Raw genomic sequence first — 21671 nt, 5'->3', positions numbered from 1 at the left:
CTTCCAATATCAGGCTGTATCATCCTTGTTTGGAGATATCTTTTTTAAATACTAGAGCCCGATGCACGAAATTTGTGCAAGGGGCTCGGCCCTCACAACCCCGCCTTCATCCAGAAGGACTTCCGGAAGGTGGTTCGGCTGTCCGGTCTAATTAGCGTATTACGCTTTTATTATTATAGACTAGGCATTTTTTTAAATCAGCTATCCTGTTAGCATGCTACACATATTGAATTTGTCTTATTGTTTCCTCATGATTAAACGTGAGGTTAAACAATTTTAGCAAAAAGCTACAAAGATGCTGTGTTTACCTGTCTTTGTGCTAGTGTGTCCTTCCTCCAAAAATAATACGTACTCCACAAGGGCAGTGAACATGACTTATGTTGTTCAACAATGTATCTCTAGCACCTTAAACTATATGTCCCATAGAAGATCATCAATAGCATTTGTTCAACAAATAAATTAATTCTCTGTAGCATATAGAACCAAAGTGCAGTATTTTCTTCAAGATGGACAACCAATATATATTTGTTGATATTAACTCATAATTAAGAGATAATGTCATTAGGATCCAAAACTATATTATGTGAATGTTCTGAAATTTAGTATAAATGTATTTTTAGTACTAGGTAAGTGCTCTTAACCAGAACTACATAAACTATGATTCCATCTATTTAATGGAGAATTCATAAACTGCTATCAAAAAGTCGCAGACTGTGGCCCAGTCGGCATGGCTCAGTGTTGACCTATGGCAGAAGATCAGGGTTCGATTCCCAGTTAGGGCACATGCCCAGGTTGCGGGCTCCATCCCTAGTGTGGGGCGTGCAGAAGGCAGCCAATCAATAACTCTCTCTCATCACTGATATTTCTCTCTCTCTCTCTCTGAAATCAATAGAAATACATTTAAAAAAAAAATCACAAACTGTGAATAGAGGGATTCAAGTACCCATAAAAAGAACCTTAGACCTAGCCAGTTTGGCTCAGTGGATAGAGCGTTGGCCTGCAGATTGAATGGTCCCGGGTTCAATTCCAGTCAAGGGCACAGGCCTGGGTTGTGGTCTTGATCCCCAGTAGGAGGCGTGCAGGAGTTAGCCGATCCATGATTCTCTCTCATCATTGATGTTTCTCTCCCTCTCCCTTCTTCTTTGAAATCAAATATAAGAACCTTAAACTAATGTGAGGAGACAAGAGGAAATGATGCTGTCTTTTTCTCAATGAAAATAGGTTTATTTTGTTTCTATATGATTAAAGCATTTTAATATTATAAACTATAATTCTTAAAAAACAAAAACAAGACACAAAAACTCTCCTAGGAATAGTAAACTGGTACATATGCCAGACACTCCTCAAAGAGCTGAAAGTTTAATGATTACAACCTAATCTCCTGGCCTCAGGAAAAAAGAAAACTGACTATATCATTCAAAAAGTTTAGATGCTATAACTAAACATATATGCAAAGAAATTAATGCACAAAGAAAACTTTTTAAAATATTATAATTGTTTCTGCTATGTACACACCTTCAGGCAGAGGAACTTGATGGCAGTTCTGTTGGGGCATTCAACTCCACTCTCAAGGTTGGGTTATAGTTCAGAAAAAACAGAAGCTACAAATATGAAATTCCTCAATTTCCTCCCCACTCTTTCCCCCCTAAACCTATCCACAAAAGTATGTATCTAATTCACTTCTTTAAGGAGGACATGGTTGTTCTTCAGTATTAGAGAGATCTCACATTAAGGATTTCACTTTATCGCCCTAGCTGGTTTGGCTCAGTGGATAGAGCATCGGCCTGCAGACTGAAGGGTCCTGGGTTCGATTCCAGTTAAGGGCACAAGCCCAGGTTGCAGGGACAGCCGATCAATGATTCTCTCTCATCATTGATGTTTCTATATCTCTCTCCCTTCCTCTCTGAAATCAATAAAAATATATTTTTTAAAAATAATTTCACTTTATCATTTTTTCTCCTTTCCTTTCCTTTCCTTTTTACTTATTGATTTGAGTGAGAAAAACACTGATTTGTTGTTCCACCTATCTATGCACTCATTGTTTCAAGATTAATATGAAAAAACTAATTGTATTTCTATACACTAGCAATAAACAATCTAAAAATGAAATTGAGAAAAAATTTCCATTTGCAATCGCATCAAAAAGTACAAAATACTTAGGAATAAATTTAACAAAAAGGCATAAGGCTTGTACAATGAAAACTACATAACAACCGAGAAAGGAATTAAATAAGACCTATAGTTTGGAAAGACATGTTCATGGATATTAACATTAAGATGGCACTATTTCCCAAACTGATCTACAGACTCAATGCAATTATCTATCAAAATCCCAGCTGACGTTTTTGCAGAAACTGACAGACTGATCCTAAAATTCATATCGAAAAGAAAACCCGTAATAGCTAAATAAATATTGAAAAGAAAAAAGAACAAAACCGGAGGACTCACACTTTCCATTTCAAAATTTTATACAAAGCAACAGTAATCAAGATGTTATGATATAGACATTAAGGACACAAAAATCGTTGAAATTAAATTGAGAATCCAGAATAAAACCCTTACACTTATGGTCAATTGATCTTTGGAGATTGTCAAAACAACTCAGTCAGAAAGAAGAGTCTCTTTCACATTTACACAATGGAACACTATGCAGCAGTAAAAAAGAATATCTTACCCTTTGAGACAGCATGGAGGGACCTGAAGAGTATTACGCTAAGTGAAAGAGTTAGAGAAAGACAAATAGCATATAATCTCACTTATACGTGGAATCTAATAAACCAAATAAATTGACAAAATAATTCCAAACACATGATAGCATGCAACAGACTGAGGATCCTTAGAAGCAATGGGGGGGGGAGGAAGGGGGGGAGGTCAAACAAAGAACTTATATGCATACTAGAGGCCCGGTGCACAAATTTGTGCACCAGTAGGGTTCCTCGGCCTCTCCTGCAGGAGTGGGCCTAAGCCATCAGTCGGACATCCCCCGAGGGCTCCCATGTGTATATTTTCATTTATAAAAATGTCAACTTTGCATACTGCTCTGTAACATGCCTTATTTTTAATTTAAAAATATATTAGGAACATCTTTCCATATCTAGATTTCCAAAACTAGATTTCTATAGCATCTTTTTATTTATTTTTGCTATTTAATATACTTTAATTGAACTACAAATGACATATAACATTACATTAGTTTCAGGGGTAGTACATAATGAGTCTATATTTGTATATCTATATAATAAAAGCCTAAGCGACCGTTACGGCAGAACAACCAAAACGACTGGTCACTATGATGCACACTGACTACCAGGGGACAGCACTCAACACAGGAGCTGCCCCCTGGTGGTCAGTGCACTCCCACAGGGAAAGTGCCGCTCAGCCAGAAGCCAGGCTCACGGCTGGCGAGTGCAGCAGTGGTGGCAGGAGCCTCTCCCGCCTCCACAGCAGTACTAAGAAAGGAGCAGCGAGTCAAGCAGTGAGGAGTAGCAAGCAGATGAACAGTAAGGAGCAAGGGGTCCTGGACTGCAAGAGGGATGTCCGACTGCCAGCTTAGGCCTGCTCCCCGTCCCGGACTGCGAGAGGGTGCAGGCCGGGCTGAGGGACCTCCCCGACACTGCACGAATTTTGTGCACTGGGCCTCTAGTAAGTATATAGATACATAGAAGTGTACAATATAATCAGTACCTTACTTGAAGGAAAATAAGAGCATTTATCCTATAAACCACTGTTTAACTCTGCTCTATGTTTACATTCTAATAAATCACAAAATAAGGGATCCTTGGTCCTAGCACATTTCAACAGGATTATTTTATCTTTCCTTCTGAAAGAGACAGACATAGGAATCAAGCAGAACCCTTTGAGTTACAAGAACACATTTTGAAACCACTGTGTTTCAACATCAAAATATTAACTAGAATCTTATGTTCCAAAAAAAAAGTGTTTACAACTAATTTACTAGCAGAAAAAAGTATTCAGTAATAATAACCTAATGTCACAGAAGTAATTTGAAAAAATAGGAAGCAATATTGGAATTTACTAAGATCCTGGAAAGGGCAACTCATTTTGATGCTGCTGAAATACAATCAGACAAATCCACCTTTTGCAAAGCAAATTCATCTTTTCCACTTCAAATTCACCTTTTCAAAAGCAAATTAATCTTTTTGCTAAGCAAACTCAACTTTTGCAAAGCAAATTCACCTATGCACTGAAGGGTCCAGAGGTTGACTCCAGTCAAGGGCACATGCCTGGGTTGTGGGCTCGATCCCCAGTAGGGGGCATGCAGGAGGCAGCCAAGAAATGATTCTCTCTCATCATTCATGTTTTTATCTCTCTCCCTCTCCCTTCCTCTCTGAAATCAATAAATATCCTATATAAAAAAAGCCTAATATGCAAATTGTCCCCTCATCCAGTTCAACGGAAGTCCGACCACTCGCTATGACATGCACTGACCACCAGGGGGCGGCATAGAACATGGTAGGCATCAGTGACGCGGCGCCCAGGTGGGGGGCTGCAACCTCTCGCCTACCTGGGGGCGGGGGTGATTGAGACGGAAGTGCAGTGAGAATGCGGGGTGTCTGCCAAGTGCTCTCACTCCCCCTGATACTCTCCACTGGGACACCAGGGTTCGCACATTGGGCAAGCCCCCGCGCTCAGGTACAAGGCGCCCGCAAGGAACCCACTCCGCAAATGTATGGCCTCTTCCGGGTGAGCTGGGCCACAGCCGCTGGGCCTGCAGGGGCTGGTCATGCTTGCTGTGGGTTCATGCAGGAGCCGATCTGCGAGGTCGGCCGGGAGAGAGCGCGCTACCTGCCTGGCTTCCATGCGGCACCGCTGGGTGGACCAGAGGCCCACACTGCACCCCAGCCCCTGGCATCCGGCCATGCTCATCGCATCTCCACATGGGGATCATGCGCTGTGACTCAGGTGGAGGGGGGTGCACAAGGACCTGGGGGCCCAGAGGTCAGCTGGGACCTGCCCTTCCACGCCATTCGATCGCTGGCCAGGTCTAGGAACCACACCCGTGCACAAATTTCATGTACCAGGCCTCTAGTATTACATAAACATCACCATAATAAATCTTGGTGTGTTTTTTTGTTGTTGTTGCTTTAAATCCTCATCCAGGGATATTTTTTACATTGCTTTTTTAAGAGTGGGAAGGAGGGAGGGAGGAAAGAGAAAGATCAATGTAGAGGCACATCGACTGGTTGCATCCTGCACAAGCCCTGATCAAGGCATGATGGAACCTGCAACCCAGGTATATGCCCTTGACCGGGAATCTAACCCTTGACTCTTCTGTGCATGGGCCAACAATCTAACCACTTAGCAACACAGGCCAGGACTAATAAATCTTGCTAACCTCTATCACCAGCTACAAATTTATTTCTTGTGATGAGAACTTTTAAGATTTACTCTTAGTAACTTTTAAATATGTAAGACAGCATTATTAACTACTAGAGGCCCGGTGCACAAAATTTGTGCACTGAAAGGGGAGTTCCCCCCAGCTTGGTCTGTGCCCTCTCACAGTGTGGGAGCCACGCAATCGATTGTCCCAAAGATGTAGGCCCCACCCACCCATCCGGGGCTCCTCGATGGATTGCCCCAAAGAGGTAGGCTGGAGCTGCGGGACCCGCCTCTGCACCGCGCACGCAGCATCAAGCCCCCACCCACCCACGTGCAAGCGCAGCCCCACCCACTCATGCGCGCCCACTACACACGCAGCCTCCTGGTGATCGCTCGTTACAGCGTGAGGGCGTCACGACTACATAGGCTTTTATTAATAGGATAGTCACCACGCTATACGTTACATCTACATGACAATTTATTTTATAACTGAAGTTTGTACTTTTTGACCCCCTTCAACCATTTTGTCAGCACTGTCACCACTCCCCCTACTCTGGCAATCACCAATCTATTTTCTGCATATATGAGCCCAGGTGTTTTTTGGTTGTTGTTGTTTTTGATTCCACATGAAAGTAAAATCATATAGTGTATGTCTTTCTTTGTCTGACTTATTTCTCTTAATCATAATGTCCTCAAAGTCCATCCATGCTGTCTGGGTGATACGAAGTTGTTGTTTTTTTTGTTTTTTGTTTTGTTTTTTTTTTAAAATGTTTGTGTTAATAATACTTTAAATGGGATATGAAGGAGTTGAAACTTTTTTCAAGGTGCTCATCTACATACATCTAGATCAGGGGTGGGCAAACTTTTTGACTCGAGGGCCACAATGGGTTCTTAAACTGGACCGGAGGGCCAGAACAAAAGCATGGATGGAGTGTTTGTGTGAACTAATATAAATTCAAAGTAAACATCATTACATAAAAGAGTATGGTCTTTTTTTTTTTAGTTTTATTCATTTCAAACGGGCCGGATCCGGCCCGTGGGCCGTAGTTTGCCCACGGCTGATCTAGATGATATAAGGTAAGATAAATAAATGGCTTTTGCTGTGTTTTTAAATAGGAAAAGTCTTGACCATATTTCTAATATGAAAGGAAAGTATCAAAAGGTAACTGAAAACACAATCAAAGAAACAGATTCTTAAGTATAAGGGAAAGACTAGCCTTGAATCAGAGAAAGTACATTTCTTCTGATGTGAGGAAGGGTGCATTAATAGTTAAATTAGTAGACTTGAAGATAGCAAGTAGAAGCAGTTTATGTCTGATACAGTAAATTAGGACACACTCTTCAAATTTGTTCTACGAAGAGGCCAATTAAATAAAATGCTTAAAAAGAAGCAAGGAATTGTAACTATGCTGCAATGCATGAAATAACTGTAACTCCCCAAAGAAACAGTAGACTAGATTAGCAGGTCCTGAGTATGGTTCCTAGACCATACTAATACTAAGACATTATTTACCTTTTTCACTCTCATTCTCCCAAAAGTGTAGAGTGGCATTTTGAGGCTAAACATGTGATGACTTCACTCTGAAGACTTATGGTATATACACATATGTACTCTTTCTATTTTAAGTTTCTATTTTAATTTCTAATACAGTAAATATTGATAGAGATAACCCACATAAAACTTCTTGTGGTATTCAATAATTAAGAGTGTAATCTGGTCCTGAAACCAAAAAGTTTACAAACCACTGCATCAGAAATACTATAAAAATGTTAATTTCTTAGATCTTTGCAAATAACCACTTTTGTTTATTCCTCTCTAATGAGCATCAATAACACTGAGATGACAACATATATCTTCAGCCTGTTTTGGGAAAAGAAAAATCTAAGTGATGGATTTAAATAACTGTCAAAAATGGAAAAAAACTGAAATCTAGAGAAAAATAGAAAAAAAAAGGACACTCAGGAGAAACGACTTTGGGAAGGATTCTATCCCCTTGACAATTCTCATCATTAACCTAATGGAAAAAGTGCCCATTGTTTTCATTATAACCTAAATCTTATTTTAGTTTTAGAAAGTACCTGGAAGGTCATTTACTTCCTAGCTAATGTGAAAAAACTGCTTCTTATAATATCCCTAAATAACATGCTCATTAGCCTCTGCTTAAACACATCCCTGAAAGGAGAATTCTCTAACTCACCACATCTAAATGCAATTTTATAAAACATCTAATAGTCCACAAGGTTCCCACACTACAAAGTTCCTTTAGAACTATTTTATTAATCACCAATTTTAAATAAATGTGATTAAAATTACTAAAATATTTCTTTGTCAAGTATGAAAATCATGTCTATTATTAGTCTTTCCTCTGTATAGCTCATAGTTATCTATAATAATAAAAGCGTAATATGCTAATTGGACCAGATGACCTTCTGGATGAAGCCGGGCTGTGAGGGAAGCCCAGGTCCTGGGTGCCAGAGGGAAGCCAGTGCCAGCAGCCAGGGGAAGGAAGGCCTACTCTTGAGCGAATTTCGTGCACTGGGCCTCTAGTGTTTTAATAGGAACTCTTTTTTTTTTTTTTTTTTTTTAAATATATTTTATTGATTTTTTACAGAGAGGAAGGGAGAGAGATAGAGAGTTAGAAACATCGATGAGAGAGAAACATCGACCAGCTGCCTCCTGCACATCTCCCACTGGGGATGTGCCCGCAACCCAGGTACATGCCCTTGACCGGAATCGAACCTGGGACCTTTCAGTCCGCAGGCCGATGCTCTATCCACTGAGCCAAACCGGTTTCGGCTTAATAGGAACTCTTAAGTTTAAAACTGCTCTCATTGGTCACAAATGACTTCCTTACTGCTAAATACAATGAACTTCAGTCTGACCTACACTCTCAGCAGCATTTGTGGTGGCTGATCACTCCTTCCTCTCAACATTCTTCCATTGGCTTCCATTAGGACACACCCTTCTGGTTTTCCTTCTCGCTCTCTGATTATTATTTCTCAGTATCTTTTGGAGTGCTCTCTTTTTCTGCCTATCCTTGAACATTTTCTGTTCTACAAGGATTATGCTCAGACCTTTTCTCAATCCACATACTCTGTGTATGAATCTATTCACTCCATAGTTTCTATTGCATCTATTAGCTATTAGCTTCTAAATGTATAGCTTCACAAATGTCTTTCCTTTGTATCTATTACTGAACATCTCAGTTTGGATTTTCCACAACCAACTCAAATTCCTCAGGTCCAAAAGTGAACTCATAATCTTCCATTCCAAACCTGCTCCTGTTCTTGAGGTCTCGGCTTCTCTAAATGTCAACCACCAAAGTCGGGATACTTTGGAAGCAACCCAAGTGTCCATCAATAGATGAGTGGATGAAAAATCTGTGATACATATATACAACAGAATGTTATTCGGCCATAAAAAAAAAGAATGAAATCACCATTTGTGACAGCATGAATGAACCTAGAGCAGCCGTGGGCAAACTACGGCCCGCGGGCCGGATCCGGCCAGTTTGAAATGAATGAAACTAAAAAAAAAAAAAAAGACCGTACCCTTTTATGTAATGATGTTTACTTTGAATTTATATTAGTTCACACAAACACTCCATCCATGCTTTTGTTCCGGCCCTCCGGTCCAGTTTAAGAACCCATTGTGGCCCTCGAGTCAAAAAGTTTGCCCACCCCTGACCTAGAGGGTATTACGCTAAGCGAAGTAAGAAAAGTCAGAGAAACTCAAATACTGTATTATCGGACTTGCATGTGGAAACTTAAGAACAAAATAAATGAACAAACAAAATTGAAACAGACTCAGACACAAGAACAGACTGGTGGTTGACAGAGGAAAAGGGACTTGGGGGACTGGGTGAAAGGTAAAGGGATTAAGTACAAACAGGGAGTTACAAAGTAGTCACAGGGAAGTAAAGTGCAGCTTAGGTCAATAATATTACGATAATTATGTATGGGGCCAAGTGGGTACTGGAATATCAGGGGGACATTTTGTAAAGTATATGACTCTCTATCCACTATGCTGTACACCTGAAACTAATACAAAATAATATTAAATGTAAACTGTAATTGAAAAATAAAAGTTAAAGTTCTTTTTAAAAAATTTTAAAAGCCCTGTCTGGCATGCTATGGTTAGAGTTCTCAGGTTCAACTCCGGTCAAGGGCACATACCTGGATTGTCAGTTCATTCCACTGGACTGGCTAGGTACAGGCCAATCTATGTGTCTCTCTCACATTGATGTCTGTGTCTGTCTCTCTCTCTCTCTCTTCCTCTCTCTGAACTGTTTGGCAATTCCTCAAAATGTTAAACACAGAGGTATTATCTGTGTTGGGTACAGCTATTCCACTTAGAAATGTACCCAAGAGAAATGGAAACACATGTTCACACAAACCCTGTACACAAATGTTCATAGCATTATTTATTATAGCCAAAAAGTAAAAACAACCCAAATGTCAATCAACTAATGAATAACAAAATGCAGTATGAAATATATTTTGGCCATAAACAGGAATAAAGTACAAATACATATTACAACATGGATGTACCTTAAAACACTATGCTAAGTGAAAAAAGCCAGTCACAAAAGGCCAAAAATTGTATTATCCCACTTATATGAAATGTTCAGAATAGGCAAAATATAAACACAGAAAATAATTTATTACACAGAAAATAGATTAGTGGTTGCCATAAGTATTGGGAAAGGGGCGAATAAAGAATGACTGATAGTAGATACAGATTTTAACTTTAGGGTAATGAAAATGTTCTTTAGTTAGATAATGGTGATGGTTGCACAACTCTGTGAATACATTAAAATTTTTTCACTCAATTGTAGCTTAAAATGTAATATACATATGAATTATCCTATATAATAAAAGGAAAACATGTAAATTGATTGTCCCTCTGCTACGCTCACCAGGCAATCAGGAGTGAGTATGCAAATTAACCCGACAAAGTTGGTGGGTTAGTTTGCATACACAGGTGCCAGGCGGAGAGCAGAGCGGCTTGGGGAACTTGGCTCCCCAAGCTGCCAGAAGGAGAGCAGAGAGGGAAAGCAGGCGGCTTGGAAGACTTGGCAGAGTGGGAGGCCATGGGATGGAGACAGAGCAGGAAGGGAAAACCAAGATCACGGGGAACACCAGGAATTCTGGGAATAGTAGTTTTGGTGGCAGCCCCAGGACCGGAAGCGGAAGCCCAGAGCGCAGGGAGCACCAGGAATGCTGGGAATTGTAGTTCTGGTGGCAGGCGGATCTCCTAGACCAGGGGTGGGCAACCCCTGGCACACGTGCCAAACATGGCAAGCCAGTAACTTTTGCTGGCACGCGAAACCCTCTCTTATAATCTTCAATTTACAATTTTTTTCTTAATATCGACTTTTATTTTTCAGATAAATTCAGTGTAGGTGCATCTTAGATAAATAAATAATTTTACATAACAAGTTATCTTAAAGACCATAGACATGGATTGACGAGAGAGGGGAAGAGCAATTTCTATGCCTCTGCCTTAACTCTCTCTGCCTTCCTAGATCCGACCAGTGTTTTGGTTTCATCCACATACGCTTGGGAATCTTTGTTCTCAGTGATGAATTTTGTTAAGTCTCATAATAGGAGTAGCCTGATGGATGAAAGTAGTAGCTCGTGCATATCTCTGAAGGTCATGAACTATAAACCTGATGTAAAATCTCTGTCATCAGTGATGCAGCAGCAAAAGTCCCACTGATAATATCGAACGGAGTCATAAAGTTTTCTGTCGGACTATCAGTGTACATGTATACATTAAAAAATAAATGTATTTTTCATCATCATATACTGTGTTTTTGTCGCTCAAATGAATTTTATTATTTCTTCAAGGTTCTTCACATACGTACACCTTAAGAGATATCAAGTAGGTGTAACATGTTCTCAAAAAATTAGGGTTGGCACGCAGAAGAATTTTGAGTCAGAGATTTTGCTGGTTTGGGCACACACTCACAAAAAGGTTGCCCATCCCTGTCCTAGACACTAGAGCCAGTAGTTATAATGCACACTGACCACCAGGGGCAGATGCTCAACGCAGGAGCTGCCCCCTGGTGGTCAGTGTGCTCTCAACGCAGGAGCTGCCCCCTGGTGGTCAGTGTGCTCCCACAGCGGGCTCATGGCTGGCCAGCACTGCTGTGAGCCTCTCCCACCTCCACAGCAGCGCTTCCAGCAGCCTGCGAGGATCAGGCCAAAACCGGCAGCCTGACATCCCCCGAGGGGTCCCGGATTGCAGAGGGCGCAGGCCAGGCTGAGGGACCCCACCAGCGCATGAATTCGTGCCCTGGGCCTCTAGTGTACATATAAACATGGTATGTGCTAATACATCTAACTAAAGCTATTATTTTAAAAGTGTACATTTAGGATTTGTGCATTTCACCAGAATAGCATGGCTCAGTGATTGAGTGTCAACCTATGAACCAGGAGATCACAGTTCGATTCCAGGTTCAATTTCAGTCTGGAGAACTTACCCAGGTTGCGGGTTCGATCCCCAGTGGGGTGTGTGCAGGAGGCAGCCAATCAATGATTCTCTCTCATCATTGATGTTTCTATCTCTCCCTTTCCCTTCCTCTCTGAAATCAAATATATTTTTTAAAAAGATTTGTGCATTTCAATATGTGTAAATTTTACCTTAGAAAACTTTAAAATAGAAAACACGGAGTGAAATGGAGGAGTAGAGGTATTGATGAAATAAGCCTGGGCACAAAAAAAGGTTGTTATACTATTTGTGTTTTCTTTGTATATGTTTGAAATTTTCAAAAAGTTAACTTATGTGTCAAAATAACAAAGTAAAATTTTTAAATATAAACTTTCCTAACATCCATTTTTGCTGCTTTTCAACAAAAGAAACAGAATCTTACATCTCTTAAAAAGACCAGAGAAGTTGCTAACTTCATTATTCTTTTGTAATGTTATATGAAAACTGATATGTGACAGAAGATATGATGTGTGGCAAAAATGAAAAAGACTTTATCTTAAAAATGTACAAAGAGAATTTCAACCTCCTTACAAGATAGTTCTTTACCCTTGGGTTCTTGGGTTTCCATGGTTAATGGATGTGATAATTCCTAATCAATGGGTGCAATAACCCTTAATATTGTGCTGTCCAATACAGCAGCCACTAGCTACTTATGACCATTCAAATTTTAGTGTTGTTTTTAAATACATTTTTAATAATTTTCAGAGAGGAAGGGAGAGGGGGAGAGAGAGAAGCATCAATGATGAGAATCACTGATCGATTGTCTCCTGCACACCCCCTCCTGGAGATCGAGCCCACAACCCAAGCATGTGCCCTGACTGGGAATCGAACTGTGACCTCCTGGTTCATAGTCAACACTCAACCACTAAGCCACACTGGTCAGACTCAAATTTTAGTTTTACTTAAATTATAAATTCGGTTCTCAGCCCTGGCCGAGTGGCTCAGTTGATTGGAGTGCTATCCTGTGCTCCAAAGGGTTGCAGGTTTGATTCCTGGTTGGGGCACATGCCTAGGTTGAGGGTTCAATCCCTGGTCAGGGCATGTACCGAAGGCTACCAGTTGATGTTTCTCTCTCTCCTTTCTTCTCTCTAACCATGACCTCAGATGAGGATTAAAATAAATAAATAAACAAATAAGTAAAGTTCTCAGCCTCACCTAATAGTTAAACTAAATTATAAATTGTTTCTAGTGTTCAACATCCACAAGTGGCTATTGGCTACCATAATAGGTAAAGCAAATAAAGATCAATCAGTGCAGAAAGTTCTACTGGAGAGTACTCCTAATACATAAAAACACCCACAGGGAAACTTCCACATTCCAACTTGGGGTTGTTATACTGTATCAATAAATAAATCCTGGAAAACAGTAGAAACAAAGCATAAAAATATCAAACAAGGAATAGCATTTGTGGAAGTTTAGACTGACTAACACAGCAAATTTTACTTTCAGAACCACCAAGCTACAGATGTTGGCAATGGCAACTCCTCAGAGGCATATTTCCCATATGTTAAAATAGATTATCACTATACTGCCAGTTTCCTAAAGTCAGATGTAAAGATTATGATGAAATATAAATTGAACAAATTATCCTTTCAGTCAAGGGTCTAATAAAAAGGTATATTTATAAACCATGACATCAAAGCACCCACAGCAAATATACAGAATAAAATCCCTTTCCAAACTGAGCTCTGAGGCAACAGGCACATTTTAAAGGATTATTAAATATATTTTGTTTCATTAGAAAAAAAAAGTTCATTTCTGCACTTCTAGTTCTAAAATTGTGTGTGCTTTCATCCTAATAGGTATAGATTTCCGTTAATGCCCATTAACATGATATGCAGTATCAGGAAACAGGTGCACTCTAAATTCAAATATTTTAGAATATTTTTAGTACCTTAAAAGAAACTGAAGGTGAGCAAATTGAAAATGTGAATTATACATTTTTTTAAATTAAGGAACCTAAAAACAACAAAAAATGTCGCCTTGTATCCCCTCTCAAGCTATCACTGCAAATGCTTGCAGTGTGAATAACACTCTAAATATCAACAATAGGATGCTCTATGCTAAGACATTTAAAATCAACTCTTTCCTTGCCAAAACTACTGGGCACCTGAAACTTTAAGTCAAAATGGCTCCAATTAAAGCATTTCAAACCTTTAAAAAGGTCACTTAAGGATCTAAGTATTTGCTTTGGCCACATTAAATACCTTTAAATTCACTGTCTTTGTAATCCACTGCCAAAAAAGGAATTCGAGAGAGAGAATGAAAACATGGAAATTGAAACCAGCCTGCAGGCAAGGTATACAGGAGGGTCACCTGGAATCAATCTGAAGGAGAAAGTTACTACTACCGGAGCATCTGGAGACAAATTAAATCAGGCACTATTTACATATTTCTAGTTATGTACTGACCTCACATACACTTTCTTACGTTACACACAGACCCACCGAGGTTTCCACATCTGAATTAGTAAACAGGGTCTACCTTTAACTGAAGTTACATGCTTTCAAGAACAGAATAACATCCCATATCCTTTTTCCCCCATTGTTCACGAACCCTCCCCGTTCGTCAAAATCACCCCGATAAACCCATCTGTCCCCCTCAAGTTGCTTCCAGAACAAAAATTCTAGCCACCAAGGACGCCAGGTTGTAAAACACAGAGTTCAGAGTTCTGGCACTACCACGATGAGTTAAGAAATCTCGGCGAATTAGTCTCAATCCCAGCTCAAACCATCACGACCTCAGTTGTAAAAAAAAAAAAAAAAATGAATCAATTAATACAAATCGGCATCCCGAGCAGGAATCGGAGGTGGACCGAATGACACAGAACAACTGCCTCCGACTGCTGGTGCGCTCCAAGCGCGAGGTGCCTCCTCCCCACCCCACACTTGCACGTCGGCCCCTCGGAGCTCTCGGGGTCTGCTCCCGGGCTCCACTCAGTGTTCCCCGTACCCCCGCATCCACCCTGCCCTTCCATTGTACCCCCTTCCTCTAATTTCATGCACTCCCCCCACCCGCCCGGCCCAGGCAACCCCTCCCCTGAGCACCCCACGTCCCCCTCGGCCCCGATTTCCCCACGGCTCCTCCCCCCGGCTCCCCTCCCCTTCACCCCCAGGTTCATCCTGCCCCTCCAACCGCCTGCTGCCCCCAGGTTCCTTCCTGCCCCTCCACACACTGTTTCCCCGCCTCAACGTTTCATCCAGTTCCCCCAACCGACTTCCCCAACGCCCGGCTCCCTCCCAGAGCCTCTCTGTTCTCCAGCACCCAGCGGACTGCTCCTTCCCATCCATTCTTTTCATCACATACAACGCGAACGCCAAGCACCCCCAGCTCCGGGCTGCAGCCGCCACCCCCACCTCGGTCCTCCATCTTTCCCTTTTCGACTTGCTTCCTTTCTTCTCTCCCTCCTCCCCCGCCGCCCTTCTCCTCCGGAAGAGCCCGCTTCCCTCCGGCCCAGGTCTCTCACCTCATTCGGTCACTTCAGTGGTGCCAACCGCTTCATACAGGAAAAAACAACCAAGCACGTCCCCGTGGGCGCTTCCCCTGCGAGTCCGAGCGCTGGCCGGGCACCCTCCCCGACGGGCACCCCGCACAGACACACGCACAAACCACGGTCCTGAGGACGAGCGACGGGGGTCAGAGCGAGCGTTCCCACACCGGCCTTAAACACAGCCCGCTTCGCTACAGCCCTTCGCCATTTTGGTTTCCCGCGGACTGCCGGTGCATTCTGGGAGCGCGCAGCGCCTCCGCGGTCGAATGGCAGCCCGGCAGGGCCGCGCGGGGGCGGGGACTGCGCGGCGAGCGCGGAGGGACACCGCGCCCTGCGTCTGCGGCCGACGCCGAACAAAGAGGGACTCTTTAATGTTGCGGTGACCTGAGTCCTTCCGCCGCCGGCGTTCGCACAATAGTGAGTGCTGCGCTCCCGGCCGCCGGCGCTGCTCCTGCGGCGTCTCCCGTAGAGGAAAGCGTCGTGTCCCGTAGACATTGCTCGCTGCACCTTGCCGCGCCGACTTCCTTTCCGGGGAGAAAACTTTACGTTTCTTCTGTCTTCACCCTGATGCCTGCTGCTGGAATTTCCTTCAGCCGGCGGAAGACCCGGGATGTCACAATTAAATGTATTCGGCGGTAATGGACCAGCCCCAAATTCCTTTCTGATCGGGAGCTGCTTGTATAGACGATTTTTGGACTTTTTTTTTTCCCCACTGACGATGAAAGGTTTTTCTGTGTATCTGCCTTGCAATCGTCCCTAATTGTGATGAAATCTGAGAATAATCCCGTGCAAAGTGGTTTATTTTAGGAATACAAACTTTTTCCTACAAGGGCAGACCTGCCAATATACTGCTGCGGACAGGGGCCCCAAGTGACAAAGTGCACGCTGGTCTCTCTCTAACTTAGATACAACCCAGCTCCTCTTAGCAGCCACGCGTGGTCCCTTTGTTTATAAATTTGTCAAAATATTTTGTAAATTGATTTATGCTTTTGTCTCATATTACATCACAGGGATAATTAATACCATGCTTTCTCTCTCTGCAAAAATACCTCTTGTGGCCTGAACTGACTTTACTCATATTTCAAAAGGGATTCCCTCAGCCTCTGATCTCAGGATTTAGCAAATAAACATTCATTTTATCCACACCATTAAATATTTAAAATATTTTAGTCATACTCTTCCCCTCTTTTGCTTCTCCTGACTAATGATCCTAATTAGATTTTTAAATCTGTCTTCTTACCAGAGCCTCAGTCTATTTGCTACTTTTCAAGTTTCATTTTCTCTGAATTCTATTATAACAATTTCTCATAAATTCGGCTTCAATGCCCTTCACACTTTTGGTTGAGGAGAGTTTCGACTTAAAGTAGATGCAGTCCAAAAATAAAGATGTTACACAAACAGGTATATTTGCTGTGCAACTAAGCCTCATGATAGGACATCAGTTTGGGAGAACATTGGGTGGAAGTTCTCCATGTTTCTCTCAAGTGGTCATCAAGCCTCAACTTCAACATCTTCAGTGGTTCAATACCTCAGAGGCGGTCTTTAATCATTAGAAAATTCTCCCTTATATACGTAGATGTAGATGTACAATCTGCCTTCCTATAATTTCCATTTACTGGTATAATTTTGACCTCTTTAGCCACACAAAAGTATTCTAATCCCTTAAACATTAGAGAAGTCACTGATCCCTAATTTTTCTAAAGCTTGTTTTTCTGTGTAAACATAGGACTGCAAAAGTGCAATCATTTAATGTAAGGAAACCAGGTGTTCAGGGGATCAAAGGCACTAAGGGAGTCACAGTAAAATATAAAGAATACCTGTTACTGTGGTCTTATACATTTTTTAACTAGGCAACATGCAAAGGATTAACAGTGGTTCTCAACCTTCCTAATGCCACTACCCTTTAATACAGTTCCTCATGTTGTGGTGACCCCCAACCATAAAATTATTTTCATTGCTACTTCATAACTGTAATTTTGCTACTGTTATGAATCGTAATGTAAATAACTGATATGCAGGATGTATTTTCATTGTTACAAATTGAACATAATTAAAGCATAGTGATTAATCACAAAAACAATGTGTAATTATATATGTGTTTTCCGATGGTCTTAGGGGACCCCTGTGAAAGAGCCCTTCGACCCCCAAAGGGGTCGCGACCCACAGGTTGGCGACCCACAGGTTGAGAACCGCTGGATTAGGACTTTAAGAAGGAACAAATGTCAAGTCTCTCAGAAGTGCAAAGCAAAATAACTCCAGTCAGAGTCAACTGTGCCCTTTATTCTTATTATTTATCTCTGTGAGGGTCATTAGAGTTCACAAAAATTATGCTTGTTCTGTCTTCCCGACACGTAGTAAAATAGCACTCTCTTGCACCCTTGAAGTTAGGCATGGCCATGTAACTTGCTTTTACCAATAAAATGGGAAGGTAAGTGATATCACTTCCTAGGAAATTTGTAAGAGGCAGAGGCACAGTCCCCTCCCCCCTGCTGTGGTGACCATGGAAGCATGTGTTGATATAAAACATCTGTCACTTTGAGTCCCTAAGTGACAATAAGCAGAGATTAGAGTTGTGCAACCATCACCACAATCCAGTTTTAGAACATTTCCACAACCCCCAAAATAGTCAGTATGCCCATTTTTAATCAATCCTGTTCCCACCCCCAACCCCAGGCAATCTGCTGTTCCAATAGATTTACCTTTTCTGGCCATTTCATATAAGTGGACTCATACAATATATAGTCTTTTGGTGTGACTTCTTTCACCCAAACAGTGTTTTTGAGGTTCATCCATGTTGTGCCATGTGTCAGTTCTTTCCTTTATATTGCTGAATAGTACTCTATTGTATGAATGTACCATATTTTGTTTATCTGTTCACCAATTGATGCATATTTGCATTGTTTCCAATTGTGGGGCTATTATAAATAATGCTGTTATGAACATTTGTGTACAAGTCTTTGTGTAGATACTTGTTTTTATTTTGCTTGGGTAGATTCCTGGAAGTGGAATTGCTTCATCTTATGGTAAGTTTATGATTAACTTTTTAGGATACTGCTGAACATTTTTCCAAAATTCAAGCAATGTGTAAGTGTTCTTATTCCTCCACATCCTGACCAATACATACTTGTTATTGTCTATATTTTTTATTTTACTCACTTTAATGGGAGGGAGGTGGTTTTTTCATTGTGATTTCAATATATATTTCCCTAGTGACTAATGATGTTGAGCATTTTTTTTCATGTGCTTATTAGCTCTTCTTAGATCTTCTTTGGTAAAGCATATATTAAAATCTTTTACCCATTTTTTAACTGGGCTGTTTGTCATATTATCAAGTTATGAGATCTTTATATATCCTGGATACAAGTCCTTTATCAAATACATGATTTGCAAATATTTTCTCCCAGTCTAGCTTATCTTTTCATTTTCTTAATAATATCTTTTGAAGCACAATGTTTTTTAATTTTGATGAAATCCAATTTATTTTTTTTAATACCATATGCTTTAAAAAATTTTAAAAATTTGTTGTTAATCCTCACCTGAGGATACTTTTCCTTATTTTTAGAGAGAGTGGAAGGGAGAGGGAGAGACAGAGAAACATCGATGTGAGAGAGACACATGTATTGGTTGCCTCCCACACGCACCCTGACCAAGCCTGCAATCGAGGTACGTGCCCTTAATGGAATCAAACACAAGACCCTTCAGTCTGTGGGCTGACGCTCTATCTACTGAGCCAAACCAGCTAGCGCAATGCCACATGCTTTTGATCTCATATCTAAGAACTCTTGGCTTGACTCAAGATCACAGAGATTTTTCTATTATGTTTTCTTATAAAAATTTTATAGGTTTAAGTCTTATATTTGAGTATATGATCCATTTTGGGGTATACTGTGAGGTTTGGGATATACTGTGAGGTATTCATCTTTTTTGCATGTAGATATTCAATTGGAGAAATAAGTTTTGATGTGTTAAGCCACTGCAATTTGGCGTTATCTGCCACCCATCTACTCTGACTAATATAATCTAGATATGTTAATATGTAACAGAACTCAGAAATAGCATTGAATTCTCTTCCATAATCAGAAGCAAAAATGACAAATATGAAAATTTGAGCAGAACATTCAAAACATTAGGTAATTCTTACCCTGGCCAGGTGCCTCGGTTGGAGAGTCGTCCCGTACAAAAAGGTTGTGGCTTTGATGCCTGGTCAGGGCACATATCTAGGTTTTGGGTTTGATCCTCATTAGGGGTGCATATAAGAGGCAACTGATCAATGTTTCTCTCTCTCCCTTCCTCTCTCTCTAAAATCAGTGACTGTGCCCTAGCCAGTTTGGATCAGTAGCTAGAGCATCGGCCTGCAGACTAAAGGGTCCCAGGTTCGATTCCAGCCAAAGGCACAAGCCCAGGTTGTGGGCTCGATCCCCCCCAGTAGGGGGCGTGTAGGAGGCAGCCAATCAATGATTCTCTCTCATCATTGATATTTCTATCTCTCTATCTCCCTTCCTCTCTGAGAGCAATAAAAAAATATATAAAAAAAATAAAATCAGTGAATCCTCAGGTGAGGATTAAAAAAAAATTAGGTAATTCTCAAAGTTTATCATTGAAAAGTCAAATATTTCAGTGATAAAATATTATATTTATAATCCTACAAGCTTGCAATTATTAGCTACTAGAGGCCCGGTGCACGAAATTCTTGCACGGGTGCGATCCCTAGACCTGGCCATCGAAGTGCAAGTGTCTGGCATGGAAGGGCAGGTCCCAGCTGATCTCTGGGCCCTGGGCAGCACCTGGGCCCCTGTGCATCCCCGTCCGCCTGAGTCATTGGCCCTTGTCCAGCTCCCTCAGCACCTGGGAGCTGGGCGGCAGCCTTGCCCCCTGCCACCGCCGCTGGTCACTGTCTGTGAGGCAATCAGCAGGGTGATCAGGCCCCTCTCACACCCACCTTGTCCTGGCGCCGCCCACTCACCTGCTCCACCATTCCAAGGCGGGCCCGCTCTCATTGGAGCCCATCGGGGCCAGCAGCACCTCCACTGCCGCCCGCTGCTGGCACTGTGTTACTGACGCCCACCATGTTTCGCACCACCCCCTGGTGGTCAGCGCACATCATAGCAAGCGGTCAAACTCTTGGTCAAGGGGACAAATTGCATATTAGGCTTTCATTATGTAGGATTACTCTTGTGCAAAAGTACAAGAAGACCTTTAATGTTCATTGTGCAGAGATAGAAATGCAAATAATCAGACAAGTCAGAGAAATCAAAGAAAGACATTCTGAGTCCTTACAGAGTTTGCTGTCACTGGTCTGAAAAGGGAAAAAGATCTGAAACATTAAAAAAAAAGTTTCTGTAATAAATCAAAAGGATTTGTTAAAATTCCTTTCCTTTTTATCCAAAGCTTAAACATCCATATATAGCATGAACCTGCTTTTAAACCCAGTTATTTGTTGTAAAAAGTATATGTAGTAAATTCTGTATAATACCCCTTAAAACATAGTGTGCCCATTATCAATTTATTGCCTATCACTTCCAAATCTACCCTTCATTACTTGCTTTGTGAAAATAGATATGGGCCCTTTAAATTTTTTCCTTTGCCAATTGGCAGAATGTTAAGCTTTGTCAGTGGAGAGACCATCTATAATAATAAAAGGGTAATATGCTAATTAGACCGGATGTTCTTCCAGGCAAAGCCAGGGCCAGAAAGAAGCTAGTGCCAGCAGCCAGGGGAAGGAAGGCCTACTCTTGCATGAATTTCATGCATCGGGCCTCTAGTATGTTCTATATGTGAAGAAGTGTGGTACTGGATACAAGCATTAATAAGCAATATATCCACAAAGTGGGCTGGAGGGCTTAGAGTCTGGAGACAGTGACATTAACAAGTAACTAAGATACAATACAAATGTATAGAGATGTAGAAGGTTGTGAGGTATCCTAAGAATGAGAAAAACATTTAGTAGAACCTAGGGTGAAGGATAAAAACAGGCACAGAAAAATGACTGTGTCTTACTGTGAGAGGACTCCTATGACAAGTAGTATCGGTCAAGACTATTTTTATTACTAGGGTCATGATTGCAACCTAAACAAGCCTTGGAAGGGCAGAAACCCTTACTTTGGTGTTGCCTGAAAACAGGAACTAGAAAGATATCAGGATCCTCCATATTTCTCTCTCTCTTTCTCTCTCTCTGTTTTGTTTCTGCTCTCTCTGAATGGTGTTTTCAGTCCCTCCTTCTGCATCTGGCTTTCTCTATTTAGTGGGAAGCATTTCAGCAAAGTTACATTTTACTATAGGAACCAATAGTTAAGAAAAGGGAATTTTTTGCCATAACAGGTTTGGCTCAGTGGATAGAGCATCGGC

At 41.4% G+C, this 21671-nt stretch overlaps 1 protein-coding gene across 3 annotated transcripts in view; it reads right to left on the bottom strand.

The window, feature by feature from the left end:
• Window positions 1–15657, bottom strand: part of MTF2 (metal response element binding transcription factor 2) — a 74966-nt gene extending 59309 nt beyond the window's left edge. Inside the window, exon 1 of one of the 3 annotated variants that reach the window (XM_023757673.1) lies at window positions 15303–15657. In XM_023757673.1, coding sequence (XP_023613441.1) covers window positions 15303–15307 — 5 coding nt within the window. In that variant the 5' untranslated portion in view covers window positions 15308–15657. The remainder of the gene's footprint in view (window positions 1–15302) is intronic. The other 2 variants (XM_006093195.3, XM_014459605.2) reach the window with 2 other exon arrangements.
• Between the last annotated feature and the right edge of the window lie 6014 nt (window positions 15658–21671).

Source organism: Myotis lucifugus, unplaced genomic scaffold, assembly GCF_000147115.1.
Source record: "Myotis lucifugus unplaced genomic scaffold, Myoluc2.0 scaffold_110, whole genome shotgun sequence".
In the NCBI taxonomy this organism is placed as follows: domain Eukaryota; kingdom Metazoa; phylum Chordata; class Mammalia; order Chiroptera; family Vespertilionidae; genus Myotis; species Myotis lucifugus.
The sequence above is the reverse complement of the archived record's forward strand: the minus strand, read 5'-3'. Positions and strand labels throughout refer to the sequence as shown.